At 31.4% G+C, this 18,496-nt stretch overlaps 1 protein-coding gene across 1 annotated transcript; it reads right to left on the bottom strand.

Annotated features, from left to right (window-relative positions):
• Positions 1-5,686: 5,686 nt before the first annotated feature.
• On the bottom strand, positions 5,687-6,643 carry LOC133032787 (uncharacterized). The gene is made up of 2 exons (XM_061107237.1): positions 6,424-6,643; positions 5,687-6,330 (listed from the first exon to the last, which is right to left on the bottom strand). The coding sequence occupies exons 1-2, from the start codon at positions 6,641-6,643 to the stop codon at positions 5,687-5,689; spliced, it is 864 nt and encodes a 287-aa protein (XP_060963220.1).
• Positions 6,644-18,496: the final 11,853 nt, after the last annotated feature.

The raw sequence follows: 18,496 nt of genomic DNA, 5'->3' as shown, positions 1-18,496 counted from the left end.
TTCCTTCATCTTGCGTGTGAATACTATCTCTATTTGTGTTTAATTCCATGTGCAAGCTTGATCACCTTTTACATGTTTAATGATCTCAATTCGAAATCTGAAAAGTGAGAATTGAGAATGCTAAAATTGGATAGTCTAGGTTTTGATGTGAAACGAAAGTATTTACATAGCCTCAGTGACGAATAGATTATTGCTTAATGCTGATTTTGTGTTGATTTAATTAAGAAGTTAATTAGAGAACATAAGATTTAGAACCTAAAAGATCTGAAAAGAGTTAGGTTAATTTATAATCTGTCATTCACATTAAGATAAGGATAGCAATTAGGTATTAACATTGGTAACTTATCAACAGGATTCACCTCCCTAACCTCTCATCTTGATTAATCTTCGTTTATTTTCTCTTTACTTTTCTGAGTTATTTACTTTTAAATTGTAAACTTATTATTTTACCAAATAGAATCATAAGTATAGTTTAGCAGTACTTAATCTAATTCACTGTGGTTCGACCTCACTTGCGTGAGATACTACTTGATTGTGTATACTTGCGTAATAAACATAAAATTTCCTAACAGTACACATAAGAACATCCTTTTGTTTGCCATGCCTAAGCGTTCAGACAAAAATCTGGCTCGATTCTCGGTATTATATATTTTTGTAGCAAACTTTGAAGGGTCCATGAACAAAGTGTGTTGAGAAATTTTTAACTTGACAAGTTCGTCATATAGGCCTCTACATAATCTTTTGAACATATTAATTATAGTTATTATAAGTAACGAACAAATTAAATAGAACCCTATATATTTACCTCATATATAGTGAGATGACACATGGACTGATTTCTTGAAGATGTATAAGCTGTGTAATATCATCCCTATCAAGATAAATGGGTGACGGTAATTTTCCAAAGACATCCTCAGGCACTGTAATTGTGCACGTCAAAGAACCTTTTTGCTTCAATGTCATTTTTGCCCAAGTAAGCAAACTTTTGGGAAAGTGACTTGGAATGTTGATATCATTGGGCCTCATACTTGATGTTTTTACACTAGATGATGATGATGGTAATGTCTCTTGACCTTGCGGTTGGGTTGTAGGTGCTATTGGTGAAACTTGGCTCTTCTTTCGGCTTGTTATTTTAATCCTTAGTCGTGATAGTGTCTACAAATGACCAATTATATTAGAAAGTGACACAATTGACTAACATGTAGTAAAATTAAGATATATATATTACCTCAAATCCTTTTAAGACTAAATGTTCTGGTCATGAGAGAAAAGTGCCAAATGTATCTCCTACTTTGATAATCTCATCTGATATTGGATTTGGTAACTTCGCATCGGCATCAGTAACTTCAGATATTCGAACTCGTAGAGATTTGACAACTTTTTGACAATGAATTGTATCTACAGATTCCGTACTGATAATGTATCCTTTTGCAACTACTTTGTGTGATGATTCTATAGTTAATCTGCAAGGTTGACCCTGTTCAATAAAGCAATGATAATTTATTAGCTTAATTTGTTTTATAATATTATCAAATACAAATATGTCAACGATAATTGATTGTCTAAAAGATAACCTGTGAGTCTGGAGTATGAATATCGTCAAAGGAGTGAATATGATCATCATCAACTAAATCAAGTTGATGTTTATTTCCATGCCCAGGTTGGACATCATTTGCATACTGAGGTTGATTGTCATCTACATTCTCAGATTGAGGATCAACTACATTCTTCGATTGAGGTTGAGGCGGTTGAGTGTGATCTGCATTCTCAGACTGAGGATCAACTACATTCTTCGATTGAGGTTGAGGAGATTGAGTGTCATCTGCATTCTTCGATTGAGCTTGAGAGAATTGGCTTGTCATCATTTTCCACTGGGCCTCTAAAGAACTAAATTTTTCCTCCATGCTTTTCAATGCTTGTTTAATTTCTTGTTTTTCTTGTTTATCTTGCAGTCGTTCCTCTAGTAGTTGTGTGTAAGTGCTCCTTGGAGGCTTTTTGAACACCTCTCTTTGACACACAGACATTCCTTTACCACGAACACGACCAGGGTGCTCGGGTTTATCTAATGCTTGGGCAAGAACATCATTTTGAGCCAACCACAACAAGTTCACCACTTGCTTTTTTCTAAAGTAGTTCATCCTGGACAAATAAACATGATTACTTTAGTTTGGATGATTATCAAAAGATCAAATATATTTTAGTTAATTAGTTAATATAATTACTTACAATCTTTTCACCAATTTTTTGGGTTGATTCATCTAAAAATTCTCCTTTAGAATTCGTTCGAGATTGCTTCCAAAGTACAGCTCGGTCAATGGGCTTAGATGTACGACGCTCTTTTCATATCTTGTCCTCTATTTGCGCTATTAACGTCCGAGCTGATCGATGAACATATTCTTGCTTAGAACGTCTCTCTTGTTGGGCCTTTCGCATCGCCTAAATAATTGAAACAAAAATAATCATCATTGCAATTATGCTTAAGATATATAAATTGAAATATTAAAATAAAACTTACTTTGAATTCAGGATTATTTCGGGAAGCTACAAATTTTTTCCATTGTTCCTTTGTAATATTCTTATTTTTTGGTGGCTCTGTCAATGCAGTCGGATTTTTCTTCGCATATTCTGGATTTTCTAAGTAGGCATATATGATATTTGAAGTCAAATATGACTTGTCATCCCTCCATTTATGGCTGATAGACTCAAAAATAAAAGCTTGATCACAATTTGCATCAACTACAAATGTCTCTTGTAAACAATGCATCTTAATGAAAAAAAGTTTGAACAATTCATCATGTTAAAAAAAAAATGTAGCTACATGGAAGTACTTTTACCTCGATATCATCCCATAGGTTACTCAATCTTGTGTCTGAAACACTTGGCCAATCGATAAAATTTATAGGCACCATCGTACGTGCAAGGTGGCCAAGATAAGTTTGAAGTATCCTACAATGATCTCCAATCGGTTGACCATGTTCATTCCATTTTAGAGGAACTTTTAACCCTTGACTTCGCCACTTAAGGACCTCTTTACACACCGATGGACCTCGTAATTTCTTTGGTTCGGGTTGCTTATCCTCATTGGGTGCGCTATCCTCCACAGGTGTGTCACTTTCATCATTTGCCATGTATCTCTGCATAAGAACATTAAATGTATGAGTACAATTAGCAATGAATTTAGAAGCACTTTTAGTATCAATATTAATATAAAGTTACACAATTACTTTAATTTGGTTATTTAATTTCAATCCATATGCCATCCATATCATCTCGAGAATAAGACCCCGTTGTTATTTCTCTTGTATCCAAACCATCAATATCAATAAATGATTTATCAATTATTTGGAGCTCTTCAATGTCGTCGACCTCTGTGACTAAGTCATTGTTGGTTCTTATATTTCTAGGTTCGGCGGACACTACTATAGACCAACTATCATTCATGGGGTCATTTATGTAAAATACTTGTTTTGCTTGAGATGCTAAGATAAAATGATCCTCTTTGTGGCCTATTTTACTCAAATTCACAAGTTTAAAACCCATTCGATCCTCTTTGAATCCATTGTTACTATCAACCCAATCACATTTAAACACCGCCACTCGAAACTTAATATAGTCAAGCTCCCATATTTCTTGGATGGTTCCATAATATGACATGTCTCCATACACGGCTCTTTTATCTTTAGAACTAGAAACCATCATTGTCTGTGCAACAATTGAGACTCCACTATTTTGATTAACTCGAATATCATCTCGAGACTTAGTGTTAAAACGACGTCCATTAACCAGATAACTCTCGTACTTTATTGGCATGTTTCTTGGTCCTTTAGCGATCCACTTCAATTCTTCTGGCACAGTTTTGGTTCTAAGCTCATTTTCAATCTTTTGTTTTAACCAAAGATCAAAAGTTTTATGATGTTCATCTTGTATCCACTTGTCCCTCCTTGTTGTGTTGACACTCCTCAAGTGTTCAAGGTGTTCACTGTATACCATACAATAAAGTTATTATTTCATATTTTAATAAGCAAATATATTGAAATCTATATAATTATTAATATAGTGCTCACTCAATGTAAGGTTGCACCACCGAAGTATTCTCCAGTACATTTATGTGCGCCAAATAAATTTCTTCATCATTTCTGAATGTAGGAGTTCCAGCACCGACTCCTCTACTAGTGTTTTCATCAGATATTGGTTTCGGGATACCAATTGCATCGACATTACTAACATATTCAGAGCAAAACTCAACAGCCTCTTCTGCAATGTAACATTCAACTATACAACCTTCTGGCCTGCTACGATTTCGAACATATCCCTTTAATATTTTCATATATCTCTCAAATCCGTACATCCACCTCATATACATGGGCCCACCTAACTCAACTTCCCTAACTAAATGCACTATAAGATGAAGCATTATATCGAAAAAAGATGGAGGGAAAAATTGCTCAAGCAAGTACAATGTAAACTCAATTTCAGTTTGTAATGGCTTCAAAGAAGATACATCGATAGTTTTGGCACAAATTGCATTAAAGAAAAAACAAAGTCTGGTGATTGCAGCTTTAACATGAGTTTGAGATATTCCCCGAATAGCAATAGGGAGTAATTGTTGCATTAAAGCGTGACAATCATGAGACTTAAGCCCAATAAGTTTTAAATCTTTCATTGACACCAAGTTGCGAATATTGGATGAATAACTATACGGGACTTTTACATTGGCCAAAGTCGCACACACTTGATGTTTTTCATCTTTTGTAAGATTAAAACAAGCAGCTGGTAATAACTTTCTCCTTTCACCAACTTTAACACGAGGAGCTAAATCCGTTCTAATTCCCATTTCTAATAGATCTTGTCGAGCTGCAAAACCATCCTTTGTCTTTCCTGGAATGTTAAGCAAAGTTCCAATTATGCTTTCACAAACATTTTTCTCAATGTGCATGACATCAAGATTGTGCCGCAACAAAAGATGTTTCCAGTACTCCAACTCAAAAAAAATTGATTTTTTTTTTCCAACAAGCATCTTCAATCACATTCTTATTTTTTGGGGGGATTCTTTTAATTTTTAAAACTTTCTTCTTTTTCCTTTTTCCTTTTTCCTTTCCCTTTCCCTTTCCTTTTTACTTTTCCTTTCCCTTTTTCTTGTTCTTTCATGTTTTCTTTTTCTTTTACATTTGGAGCCTCCTTCCCGAATTGATTTACCAACTTACTAACTTTCTCAAACACCTCCAAACCAGTCATGGGAGCAAGAGCAATTTTGTCTTCTATGTTGCCATCAAATTCTTTTTTTGTATCTTCGGAATGGATGAGACTGATGTAGAAAGCGTCTATGGCCCAAGTATACAACTTTCCTACTGTGTGTTAATCTAATGCCGTATGTATTCTCTGAACAAATAGGACACACTTTATATCCCTTAACACAATGGCCCGACAAGTTACCGTAAGCTGGAAAATCATTGATCGTCCATAGTAGAACCGCTCGTAAAGTGAAAGTTTCATTTTTTCTTGCATCATAACATTCGATCCCATCCCATAAAAGTTTTAAATCATCCACCAATAGTGCCAAGAACACATCTATGTCATTTCCAGGCTGCTTAGGTCCGGAGATTAATAATGACAACATGACAAATTTACGCTTCATGCATAGCCACGGTGGAAGGTTATAAATAACAAGATTGACTGGCCAGCAACTTTAATTGCTACTCATTGAACTATGAGGATTAATTCCATCTGCAGAAAGACCAAGACGAAGATTTCTAGGATCCAAAACTAATTTTGGATACATATCGTCAATTTTCTTCCAAGATGGAGAATCCACTGGATGACGCAATTTTCCATCCTTAATTCTCTCTTCGTCATGCCATACAAGACTCTTTGAATGTTCTGGATTGCAAAATAATCGCTTAAACCTAGGGATCGGGGGAATATACCACAACAATTTTGCAGGAGTGCCAATTTTAAGCTCTTTCCCATTATCATTCAACTTCCATCGAGAGTACTTACACACAGGGCAATTACTAGCATCAGCAAACTCATTCCTAAACAAAATGCAATCATTTGGGCATGCATGTATCTTTTCATACTCCATGCCCAGTGATCGCAATATCTTCTTCGCCTCATAAGTACTACTAGGGATATTGTTACCTTCAGGAAAAATCTCACACATGTAAGAAAGTATTTGAGAAAACCCATTGTCACTCCATCCATTTCTAGCCTTTAAATTATACATCCTAATCAAGAATGACATTTTTGTAACCTTAGACTCGGGATAAATTGGCTTTTCGGACTCCTCAATCAATCTTACAAATTCATCTGGGCGTTCCGCAAAATTTTCTTCTACATTATTAAACATGTCACTATGAAAATCATTATTCAATCCATGCTCTGTGCGAGCTCTTTTCGAAGAATTTGGTCTAGTCTACCCCTCACCATGCCGAATCCAATTTTTGTATGACGAATCTATACCACATTTGTAAAGGTGTACTCTTACGTCTACACCACTTAACTTTTTAAAATTTCGACACATCATACATGGGCAAGGTATCATATTAGGGTCGTCGCCATTTTTTCTGGCAAATTCCATGAAATACTCAACACCCTCTTCATATTCCTTAGACAATCTATTTCTTTTCATCCATTCTTTATCCATATCTAACTAAAACCACCTAAAATAATTAAATCACATTAAGTAAGCTAAACGATCAATCTATCGAGTTTTTAAACTATTTTTTTTTTTATTTAAGTACTAGTTATTTAAAAATAGTTCAATTATTAAAAATTTCGGCAGAGTTTCCTCTGTTTATACAATATTTACCAATTTAAAAGATCACCTATCAATTAAGAAATAAAAACAATAAATGAAAATACAAAATCATCACCCATCCGACCACAGTTAATCGCAGAACCTACTTCACTACAGATGAATATTTAAAATATTCAAACTCATCTAACATGCATATTATTCCACCCATTTGACTCCAATATAATCTCAGAACCTACTTCGCTATAAATAGGTATCTAACATATTCAAACTCCTCTAAAATTTTCATAATATTATTAAACAAAATAAATAAGTCATTGTACATACCTCTATCAATGAACAATCAAGAAAATTTTAATTCCTTTAGCGAAAATAAGACTCGGTAATTATGAAGTAGTCCTGCATACAATATTAAGAATATCATAACAAAGCTTTAAGAAAAATAATAAAGTTAATACACACATGTTAACTATTATATTACATATGTCTAACCTATAATTATCTCGCTGATTCAAATGTCAAAGGTACCTAATAATAATGCTATAGATAATTAAATATAGTAATAGTATTTGATGCATTACTAGTTAACACCTTGAGGTGTAGCGCTTTATAATTGATACTTTAAGAAATTTTTTAGCATTTTTTTTTATTACTAAAAGACGGGAGATCTACTTCTATTTTTTTTTTTTTTTTCTATTGGTTTTATTATTTATTTATTTTTATAGGCATATATGCAAGGAAACTAATTTAACTAGCTATCTATGATATTAATATCTTTATTTTATTACATGATAACTAGTTGTGTTAAGTGCATTGTTTGATGGTTGATTTGGGCTTTAGTGAGACAATATTTGAAAACTTGACTTGACTTTATTTGAGGTGATTATACCTAATAGTTGAGGTATGGATGAGAATCATAATAATATATATCATAACAGAGGAGAAGGCAGCTTTCCTCATGTGATTCATTTAGGAATTAGTCTGCCTGATGGGATGGTTCATTGAGTAATATTATCTCATCTTGGCAAGTGATGGTGGTTTGATTGACAGATTGTGCTCATCAATGGGTGAAGTACATAAAAATTCTATTCACACGTCCAGTAATTATCTAAATAGGTAAAGATATAGAATTAACTGAAAAAAGAAAGAAAGAAAGAAGATATATATATTAGGGATTGAAGAAGGCTTTGCCAAATAACAAAACACCAAATGGCTGGAAAATTGATCATGTTCACTATTTCGTTTATAGGTTTTTGTTAGGCAATGATTTATGATTCTTGACTCTTTTTTTTTTTTTGCCTAATAATGCTAGACAATTGGTGAGTTTTGTTCATTTTTTTTTCCTGTACATAGAGTGTGAAATTATAATCACGAAGAGAATTTTGCAGATAACAATATATTATACCATTGGATAAGAAAAATAATACAACAACATATAAAAAAGACCTTGAGTCTTTTGATAATAGAGTGAGAGAAGAGAGACAGAGAGCGGCTATTAAAATTTTGCAGGATTAGTTTAAGATGAGTTTCTTTTTCTTCTTTTATGGAGTTAGTATAAGAACTCTTTTACCCACCATTGCTATTTTATTTTATTTTTGGTTCTTATTTTTGTGTTGAAAAGTTTCTATCTGAAATTGTGGTTCAAATTTCAGTTTGATTGATCGGTCGTTACTTGCTAAAACAAAAGGTTACATAAGGATTACATATAAAATAGCAATCAGTTTGTTAAAACAAAAGGTTAACATATAATTTGCTTTGAGCGAAAATTCGGATGTCTAAATATTGGGGACTTCTCCCACAATGTATTAGTGCCTTTTTGTTTTGGTTCTTATAGAAATTACTATCTCAATATTTTTATACAACAATTACAACAACTGTAGTTCACATAAAGGTGTTTATTATTAGCTTTGTGCAATGATGAATTTTCTTTTCTGTGTGAGTTTGTATACCAATATATTTATATAAAAATACAATCAATAGGACAATACACATGAATGTGTATTATTTTATGAGATGCTTTCTGTCCAAATTTGTTTTGTTTTATTATCTATTTTTACGCAAAATTACAGTATTGGTATAGAATATTAATTGTTTTGATTTGTAAAATTTTCTTTTGAAATATATATATATATTACAAATTGATAATCTTTCCTTAATTAATAATATTACGTTTTTTCATGTTTCTACAAGAGACACTTAAATGTTATGATCATTATTCATTAGGCTACAAAGAAAAAGAAAAATTAAGTGTAGAAAATAATTAATATTATATATTTGGGAAAAAAAACAGAAAAATATAAAAAAGGAAAAAAAAAATTACAAAAATACTATGGGCCGGCCCATTAAACATTTATACAGTCCATATACAAATATTTACAAAAATACCACATGCACTAAGCCTTTAGCTGTACAGAGCGAACGTTGAAGATGAACATACCTCGATCGTTTCAAAACCGCAAAACAACCAAAATGAAACCAAAACGAAGAAAATACAACCATTAATTCTGGCGAAATCAACTGGAAAAGAAGACCTGCAATGATCTAAACAAAAAATGACGAAAAGAAAAATCAAAAAAACTGTAAAGAAACTGAAATTACACATTTGTTTTCTGCTTTATTCGATCAAAACAACTCCCCCTAATATCGAAATCCAGATTCATGAAATGTAGATTTGTAACAAACAGATCTGGAGCTCTCACCAAATCCAAAACAATTTATGATGTGGAAAATTTTAAAAAAAACCTCATGAATAATACATCTACGTTATATACAGTTGCATGTTGATTGATTACTGGTTTCCAATATAAATATATCTTTCTAAAAACACAATAAGAAGAGTAAAATCGAATTAAGGTACAACCAGTTACGCATAAGTCTGTTTATTTTTTGTTTTGGTTGCCTTATAGTTGCATTATCGTTTTATGATAGTTTATATATTATGCAAGTAGCAAAATCATAATAAAACTACAAAACAACTGTAAACAAACTAAAACACAGAAAAAACTCTTTGAACATCAACATCCATGATAAATCAAATTGTTACCCATTTATGATATAAAAATGGACAAGAAACAACTAGACAAAAATATATTAAAAAAAACACATACAGAACGTGTTTACACTATTAAAAAACTATGAAAAAACTAATACAAACTGAGAATAGATGAAATGAAAAAACTAAAATGAAAAACAATAAAACATCTGGAAAAATAAAAACAGAAAAAAAAGACAACAAAATGAAACAGAAATTAAGACTAAACAAACGAAAATGAAAAACTTTTAAAAAGAACAAATAAATTAAACTAAAAAAATAGAAGCCCTAAAAAACCAAACAAAACCAAACGAAATACTAAATTGAAAAACCTAGAATAGTACAAGCGAAAAACACAAGACACACAAATGGCAAATACAAACAAATTTTAAATAGGGGCGAAACTAAAAAGAAACTAAAATCAAACCTTATACCGAAGACCAACTCCATCTTGATTATTTTTTTGAGCATCATCTTGAGGAATTTTTTCATGGGCAGCCACTTTTGATTTCTTCTTTGGAGGAGCTCGCCCATGTTTCGACAATGGAGGAGCGAAATCAGAGTCATCATCCTCAACAATAGTTCGTTTACCCTTGTTCCTATTAGCTAAAGATTTCAACTCCATTTTAGAATTTTTTGTTTGAATAGGGGAAGGAGTTGATGAAGAACAAGTTACAGCCATATCTATATATGGATTAAGAGAAAAATTAAAAGATGAAAAATGATTATGAGATTCAGTTAATGGGAGTTGAAAAAAAACATTGAAGAGCAAAAAAAAGAGGGAAAATAGAGTTGGGATTGTGGAGAAGAAAATATTCAGCTATGGAGGTTACTATTTAAAAAAAATTGAAAAGAAATGGAAAAAAGAAAAAGATAAAAAAGGAGAAATGATAGATAGTTGATTGATAGGGGTCATAGGTCAACACGTGAACCAATGCTTTGAATGAGTGTGCATGTGGTAAAATAGTAATAAAATAAAGAAGAAGAGTAAAAAAGTTGATATAGCCGTGTAGTGGTATTGGTGTAATAAAGATTGCATTTTGTATTTTTGATGTAAAAATTTCTATATATTTTGTACTCTTATATATGTTGTCTTTAATTTATATATCTACCCAACCCAACAACCTTAATCAATTCCTACTATTAATCGCCATTAATTAGGAATACATAAAATATTTTAACTAATGCTCATTTACTATTGTTTTTCTTTTCAAAAAACTAAAAAAAAAAATTAATATTTCAATAAAATTAATGATATACGTACGTAATATTTATTATCTATTATAATATTATTTAATATATATATATATATAAAATAATAATCATTCTTTAAACAAAATTAAAATATAATATATATATATTATGTTAAAAAATTATATATTTATTTTTTAAAAAAATAAATAGGTAGGACTGTTTTAACCTATTATTGTAAAATTATTTTACTAATAAAAATTTATTTTTACAAAACACTCTTTTTTCATATTCAAAGAAAATACCAAACATAAGTAATTAAGTACAAGATAATCTAATCCAAATAAACACTTCAAACATTTCAAAAAAGGATTCTATAGCATTAATATCAATTGGTTCATGCTGGCATCCTCATAGCCAATATATATATATATATATATATATATATATTATATACATGGACAATTAAATGAAAACCCTCTATAAATGTTTTGTGGAAAAAATTTCCAAGGACCTACGTACGTACTTACGATCTTAAAGACTTAAACTATACACATAAACCATTGATTTTACATTTTGTGTCCTCATTAGTGTAACGAAAACCTTATAATGTATATATACATATATGGTTGAATTATATTAATTAGTGAGAGTGATCAAATCACACAACTAAGAAGCCTGTGTTGCCTTGAATTGAGTCATCTACCTCATTGTAGAAAAATCCTGACAAATGATCACAAGAATTATTATATTCTTTGCGTGTGTATATATATATGCAGTGGCGGACCCAGGTTTAAGTTGAGGGGGGGCGACACTTGTTTTTTTATAAGTGAGGGGTGCCTTTTTTTTTTTCTACATTGCATAACATGTTAAAAATTAATGTAAATTTATATTTTAGTATTAAATATAGTATAAAGTGAAAAAAAATAAAAATAAAATATATTTGGTTCAATAATTAAGACATTAAATATAAGTATTATTGGTAGAGGTTCAAAAAGTAAAATAAAAATACTAAAGTAAACATGCTTTTATTGGAATTAGAACTCATGACCTCCTTTAGATGCATGAAATGACTTTACCATTATACTAAAGCTTATTTTATGTGTATAGATATCACTTTTATTTATAAATAAATGTTCTAACTAACTAAAATGCATATATATTTTTTTCCCGATTTTTTTTTCAGGGTAGGCGACTGCCCCACCTCGCCTCTATGTGGGTCCGCCCCTGTATATATGACGAAGAGTACGGCCTTCAAACTCTGATTAATTAATTTGGACTGCCATATATATGCTTTTGTTTCTATAATAATAACAATAAGTGATTTTATTTAATTTATTAAAATATATGAAAATATTCTCCAATAAATTATTTTCTTTTTGTATATATACTCATTATTACACATTAAAGTATTTTAATAACTACAAACACAACTTTACATGCACCTATCACCACAAGAAATGTCACTTTTGCCAGCATATTTTTGTGCTGGCAAAAGTTGGTATTGCACTGGTAAAATAGAATTTACTTGTGATGTGTTGGCAAAAGGGGGTTGGCAAATCAATGTTGGTATTATTACTTTTGCCAGCATAAAATGAAAAGTGCTAGCAAAAATGACTTTTCCCAGTGTGTAAATGCGCTGGTAAAAGTAAGATTTTAGCCACTGTAAATGTACGCTGGTAAAACTTTGACCTCTTTGTCAGTGCAGTTTGCGAAATGCGTTGGTAAAAGTTACTTTTACCAGCGCAATAGCGAACTGTGCTGGTAAAAGTGACATTTCTTGTATGTATGTATATATATATATATACGTAGGTTGTAGTTGTAATGATCAGACCTAGTGTTTGTGTATGCTTTTTGGGATTATATACTTAAGGAATTAATTATTTCTTATTTCTATAACTATTATTAATTATTGACATATCTTTTAGTGCCTCACACACACGTTAATAAAAAAGAGTTAATTAGCAAACATAACCAAAGTCAAAATAATATGTTTTATTACAAAAAAAAGAGTTAATTAACTAATTCTTACTTAATACTTTATATACTTTGATTTTTGATTTCTAATTTAGTAAATAATTAAGTTAATTTTATAGTAAAAAAAAATATAGATAATCATTGTTATTATAAATATACCTTTTATATTCTGTTTATTTTTTATTCTTTTTGTAAAGAAAAACTTTACATTTTTTTTTTGTACGTAGAGATAAATTTTACTTCATTAGTTATATTCTTAATATACATTAAAATAAATAATTTAGCAAATATAACCAAAATAAAAATAATATATTTTATTATAGAAAAAGCTAATTAATTAACTAATTCTTACTCCATGCTTTATATTTTAATTTTTGATTTGTAATTTAGTAATTAAAAATTTAATTTTACAGTGATAATTGTTAGTATATAAATTTTACCTTTATGTTTTTTTTAAATATATATATAGGTAACATTTATGAAAGTAGGAGAAAGGAAAACGACAAGAACAACAACAACTAGTATATATACATAGTTTAGAAGCCCAAGAATATCATCCAAAACCAGTACCAATACAGATCAACACAAACTCTCCTCTCTCGTCAAGACATTCAAACCCCAAAGATCTTAAGTCTCTGCCTTTGCCGTTGCCCTAACCGCAGCAGTAAGACTCTCTCTTTCTCTATTTTCCCTTTATCTCAATTTTGCTTCTAATTTCAAATATTTACAGTTAAAGCCTAAGCATAAGCCCTAATCGCTGTCAACGACCACAATCGAAGGAAACTCCCCGACCACTCTCGCAGACTACAACAAACGACAACAAGGGTAAATCTTTTTACTCATTTTTTTCATTCATACTATATATATAAACATAAAAATTAAACAAAAACTAATTTTACACATAAAATAAACACAGAAAATAAACCCACATAAGTCAACGTACGTACTCAACTTAAAAAAACTCACTTTCCACTTTCCACTATAAATATAATATATATTTGATAACTCTAAGATTTAGAGTTATTTTCATATCTTTAAGCTTGAATTTAATGTGAATTGTGGAGCAATTAATGTCTATATTGTGTAATTGTGTTTAGTTTGTTGTGTCTTTGTAATAAATGGAAGTGTGTGTGTTAGTAAGTGTTAGATGGACTTATGTTGTTGTTTTTATGTGTTTTAAGCAGAAAAAAAATACAAGAATAGGTATTTGGAAATGTTTGGGACAAGGAGAAAAAGGAGCAGGAAAATGATTATTGCTGACTGGCATTGCTATAGCAATCATCGCGTAGCAATTTGTCAGCCCAGTAAGTTTATTTTGGCAGATAGTTCAGCTGGCTTTAATGAAAAGAAAAACGAGCTGAGGTGGCGGAATTTGGCTATTGACTCAACAAACATGTGGAAAATGAAGGACAAGTGGGTGATGACTTGGATTTCCAATTAGGGTAAACTTTGGTACCCTAATTGGGGAGCAAAAAGAAAAGAGGGGGTTATTAGAAGAGGGGCTGGCTGCACTTTGAATGGGGGGGTACGAAAATTACAGCAGAAAATATCTAAGTACAGAGAAAAAAAGAGTACAAAGAAAGAAGAAGAAGATTGAGAAGAAGGAGAAGAAGGCAACTACCAAAGAAAGGATTTGAACCACTCATCTCTCTTGCTCTCCACCTCATTTTGTATCATTTTCTTTTCTCTAATTTACTCTTTAACTCCATGAACAATATATTTTCTGGTTTTGAGTTTTTAATTTCAGCTATGAACTAAAATCTTTGAGATTTGGGTGGTTATAAACCCTTGTATGGACTAGTGTTTTGATTTTGCAATGATGAAGTAATCTTGTCTTAGTTCAATTAGATGTGATGAAATGTTGATTGAATGTTAATTTTTGGCCATTCTTAACATTTAGCAAGCTAGATCTTACTTGGAAAAGCAAGACCTAGTTGAACCCCTCTAATTGATGCATGATGTTTACCTTTTCTTTTAGGAATTAATTAGTAGTGAAATAGGAATCTTTTGCTACCATGCATAATTAAAGATTTGATACTTTATTAGGCTATTTGTGATCTGAACTAATGTAGGAATGCATTGTGAGATTGTGAATGGTTTATTGCAAGTTTTGGAAAAAGCTTGCTGGTTTTTTTTTTGAAATCTGTTAACTTTGCCAGGATTGCTGAGTCATTGCTGGTGTAATATCCGCTAACTCCAAAAGGGTATTTTTGTAATTTTATTTAGCTGAGAGTATTTTTATTATGTTACATATTTATGGATTTAAATATGTATGGGATTATTTTTATGATGATATAATATTTAATTTTATTGGCATGTGCATAATGCCTAATAGATATATATATCTGGATATTATTATTATTATTATTATTATTATTATTATTATTATTAATATTAATATTAGTATTAATAACGTTTTGTTATTGATATTATTATTATTATATTATTATTATTATTATTATTATTATTATTAATAACGTTTTTTTTTTGTTATTGATATTGTTATTATTATCATTATTATTATTACGATTATATTTACGTATTGTTATATACGAACTATATATACACGAACCGAATGCCTATTTTTGTGGAATGGGAATCGCTCCACTTCGGTTCAATGCGATATTTTGTTTGAGTTTAAACACGATAGAAAATAGGTTTTAAGCTCTATTTTCGTACACCCAAAACAGAGAACCAACGAGAGAGAGAGAGAGAGCGTATACGGCGTATACGATACCGAAAATTTTCGTTTCTTCAAGCGGAGTGCAACCTGGGTGAACGTGGGGGTTTGGGATCACTTATATACGACCTAAGGAAGCTTTTTAACGTGGTATAAGGGGCGAAAGTCGTCGTTTTAAGATTCGCCATTTTTGAAGCTTCAAAGGTGCGGCTTAGTTACGGACTCGAATTCGAACGTGTTTAAGCTTGTTCTTGGGTCAAGGGAGGTTATATTTGAGTGCATGGGACCCTAAGGATTGTTTTTGACGTAAGAAAACGAAGCTTTAACGTCCAAAACAAAAATCCAAAATTTTGGACTCCATTAAAGACGGTACACCGCCAACGAAGAAGACAACCCCGATCTGCATTCTTGGACCACTTTTCTTGATCGTTTTGAGGTCCTGAGCATTGTGGAGAGCTTCCCCAATCGAAAGGACGCTTCAAGAGCAGTCGGAGACAAAGTTACACTTTACCGGCGACGAAACCGACGAGAACTCCGGCGACACTCCGTTCAGGGGTTTCTGGAGGTTATTTTTCGATTTTCTTTCAGTTCTTGACTTGTGCTAGGTGTTCTTAGGCCTACTATGAAGTTTGATAATTTTCTTGCAATTATTTGATTTATTATGAATTATTTGGTTTATTTGTTAAATTAAATATGAAAAATACTTAGATTACTCAGAAAAATCTAAATATATTTTATATGATTAGTTATGAGATATAAACTATTGCAAAATTGGTAGATTCGAATTTCGGTTAATTTTGTATTTTTCATGAATTATTTGTGTTATTTATTAAATTAATTATGAAAAATACTTAGGTTGCTCAGAAAAATCTAGATTTATTTTATATGATGGACTATGATATATAAACTGTTATAAAATTGGTAGATTGAATTTTCAAGCGATTATGTATTTTTCATGAATTATTGATGTTATTTCTTATTTTAATTATGAAAAATACCTAGGTTGCTTAGAAAATTCAAAGAAAATTATTTATGACTTATTACAGATTATAAAGTGTATTAGAAGAGTTAGATTTGGTTTTTAATCAATTTTGGTATTTTTCATGAATTTACTTAATTAATGCTTAAGTTAATTATGAAAAATAGATAAGTGTTGTTAAAATAGTAAAATGTATTTTTGTAATACGATTCACTGCCTATGATATCAAATGGAATAGGTTTTATTATTTATTGGTTGCTGTAGGTATTTATTATAATTATTGGTGATTAATTAACTATTTATTTGGACTTTAATAAGAATAAATAGTATTTTAGTAAATTTTACGTAAAAATGTGTTGTATGAATTCATGTTTTACGTTAAGAATGTTTGTTTGAGTCCATGCAATATGTTTGTGTGAATCAAAATAATAAATGCTTATGTATGGTGTGTCATGCAAGTGAAATGGACCTATGTGTTACGTATTTTTACGTAAGTTTCTGTATGAGTTTAGAGATTCATACTTGAATGTATTTTGAGTGTATTGTTGTGTTAATTAATGTCTAGGATCTTATTCTCAACAAGGAAATTCGTTGAGGTGCTCGAGGTAGCAAGTGTGGTTTTAGCAACTGAGGTAAGAAGAGTGGACATCTGTGCACAGGGTGTATGTTATGCATACAACTTGGGATGGTTTGTTATTTAATTTGATTGTGTTGTGATTTTCTTATATTTTGTGAGCATCGTTAGCATGAGAATAATATTAGGGTCTTGCTGCTTGTGTGAGCATAACACTTGCAGGTTATAACATTATCATGGGTAAGTACAACTTATGGTAATTAATTGCCCTGTTGGATGCCAAGTGTGAGAATAACACAAGGCAGGGTAGGTACCTCATGTCTGATCAACATGAGAGAATAGTTGATGATCGTATGTGAGTATAATGTGCGGTATGAGACTTAATGTGTGCATGTGAGAACAACATGCGTTGTGGATATATTTATGGAATGTGAATTACTGTTGATTAATATTAAAGAGCAAATTATGTCAAGTAACTAGTTAGGAGGGTTATGTCCTACATAGCTCTTCTTACTGGGCGTTAGCTCACGGGTACTCTGTGTGCAGGTAAGGGTAAGGCTAAGCAGTGAGAATGAAGAGCTCGAGGCGTGGACCGCATGTTAGGGGGCTGGCACATTATTTTGCTTTTAATGTTTTTTTTACTGCTAAACATTTTGGAACTATTATTTTGACTTAACTAGTTCTTATTTAAGTTTACAGTACTAAAAGAATTTTGTTTCAAACAATGAGATCTCATGCTTGAATATTTTTCAATACAGAAGTATTTGTTTGTTTTTATCTTATTAAATTATTTTATACGGACTATCCTATGTGACATCTCAGGAAATCGGGGTTTTACAATATGGTATCAGAGCAATACGGTCTTAAAGAATGTGGTTAGCCCTAACATGTAAAGTTCACCGCCATGAGACGAGCTCGACTCACTGTACTGTAAGTGGTTATTACTTATAATTAAGTTGCCTTAAATTTCTGCATGCGAGAGGGTAACATTATTTTCATGTAAAATTGATGATCAAAATGATCTTGATGTGTATTGGTTTGTGTGGTTCAGGAGTTTAGAAATGCCTCCTAGAAGGTCAGTTAGAGTGGGTCGAGGTCGAGGTCGAGGCCAAGCCCAAGGCCGAGATGATGGAGGGATCAATGAACCACCTCAAGCACCACAGGGATGGGAAGAGCGCATTGCCGCACTGGAAGGAATCATTCATAGGCAGGATGAAGAACTTCGTCAGCTGAGACGTCAACCGGAGCCGCCAGTCCAAATAAGGCAAGATGCAGAAAATAGAGACCCACCAGCTGCAGTGGTATATCCT

This window comes from Cannabis sativa, chromosome X, assembly GCF_029168945.1.
Source record: "Cannabis sativa cultivar Pink pepper isolate KNU-18-1 chromosome X, ASM2916894v1, whole genome shotgun sequence".
Lineage (NCBI taxonomy): Eukaryota > Viridiplantae > Streptophyta > Magnoliopsida > Rosales > Cannabaceae > Cannabis > Cannabis sativa.
Note: the sequence above shows the minus strand (reverse complement) of the source record. Positions and strands in the feature narration are given on the sequence as shown.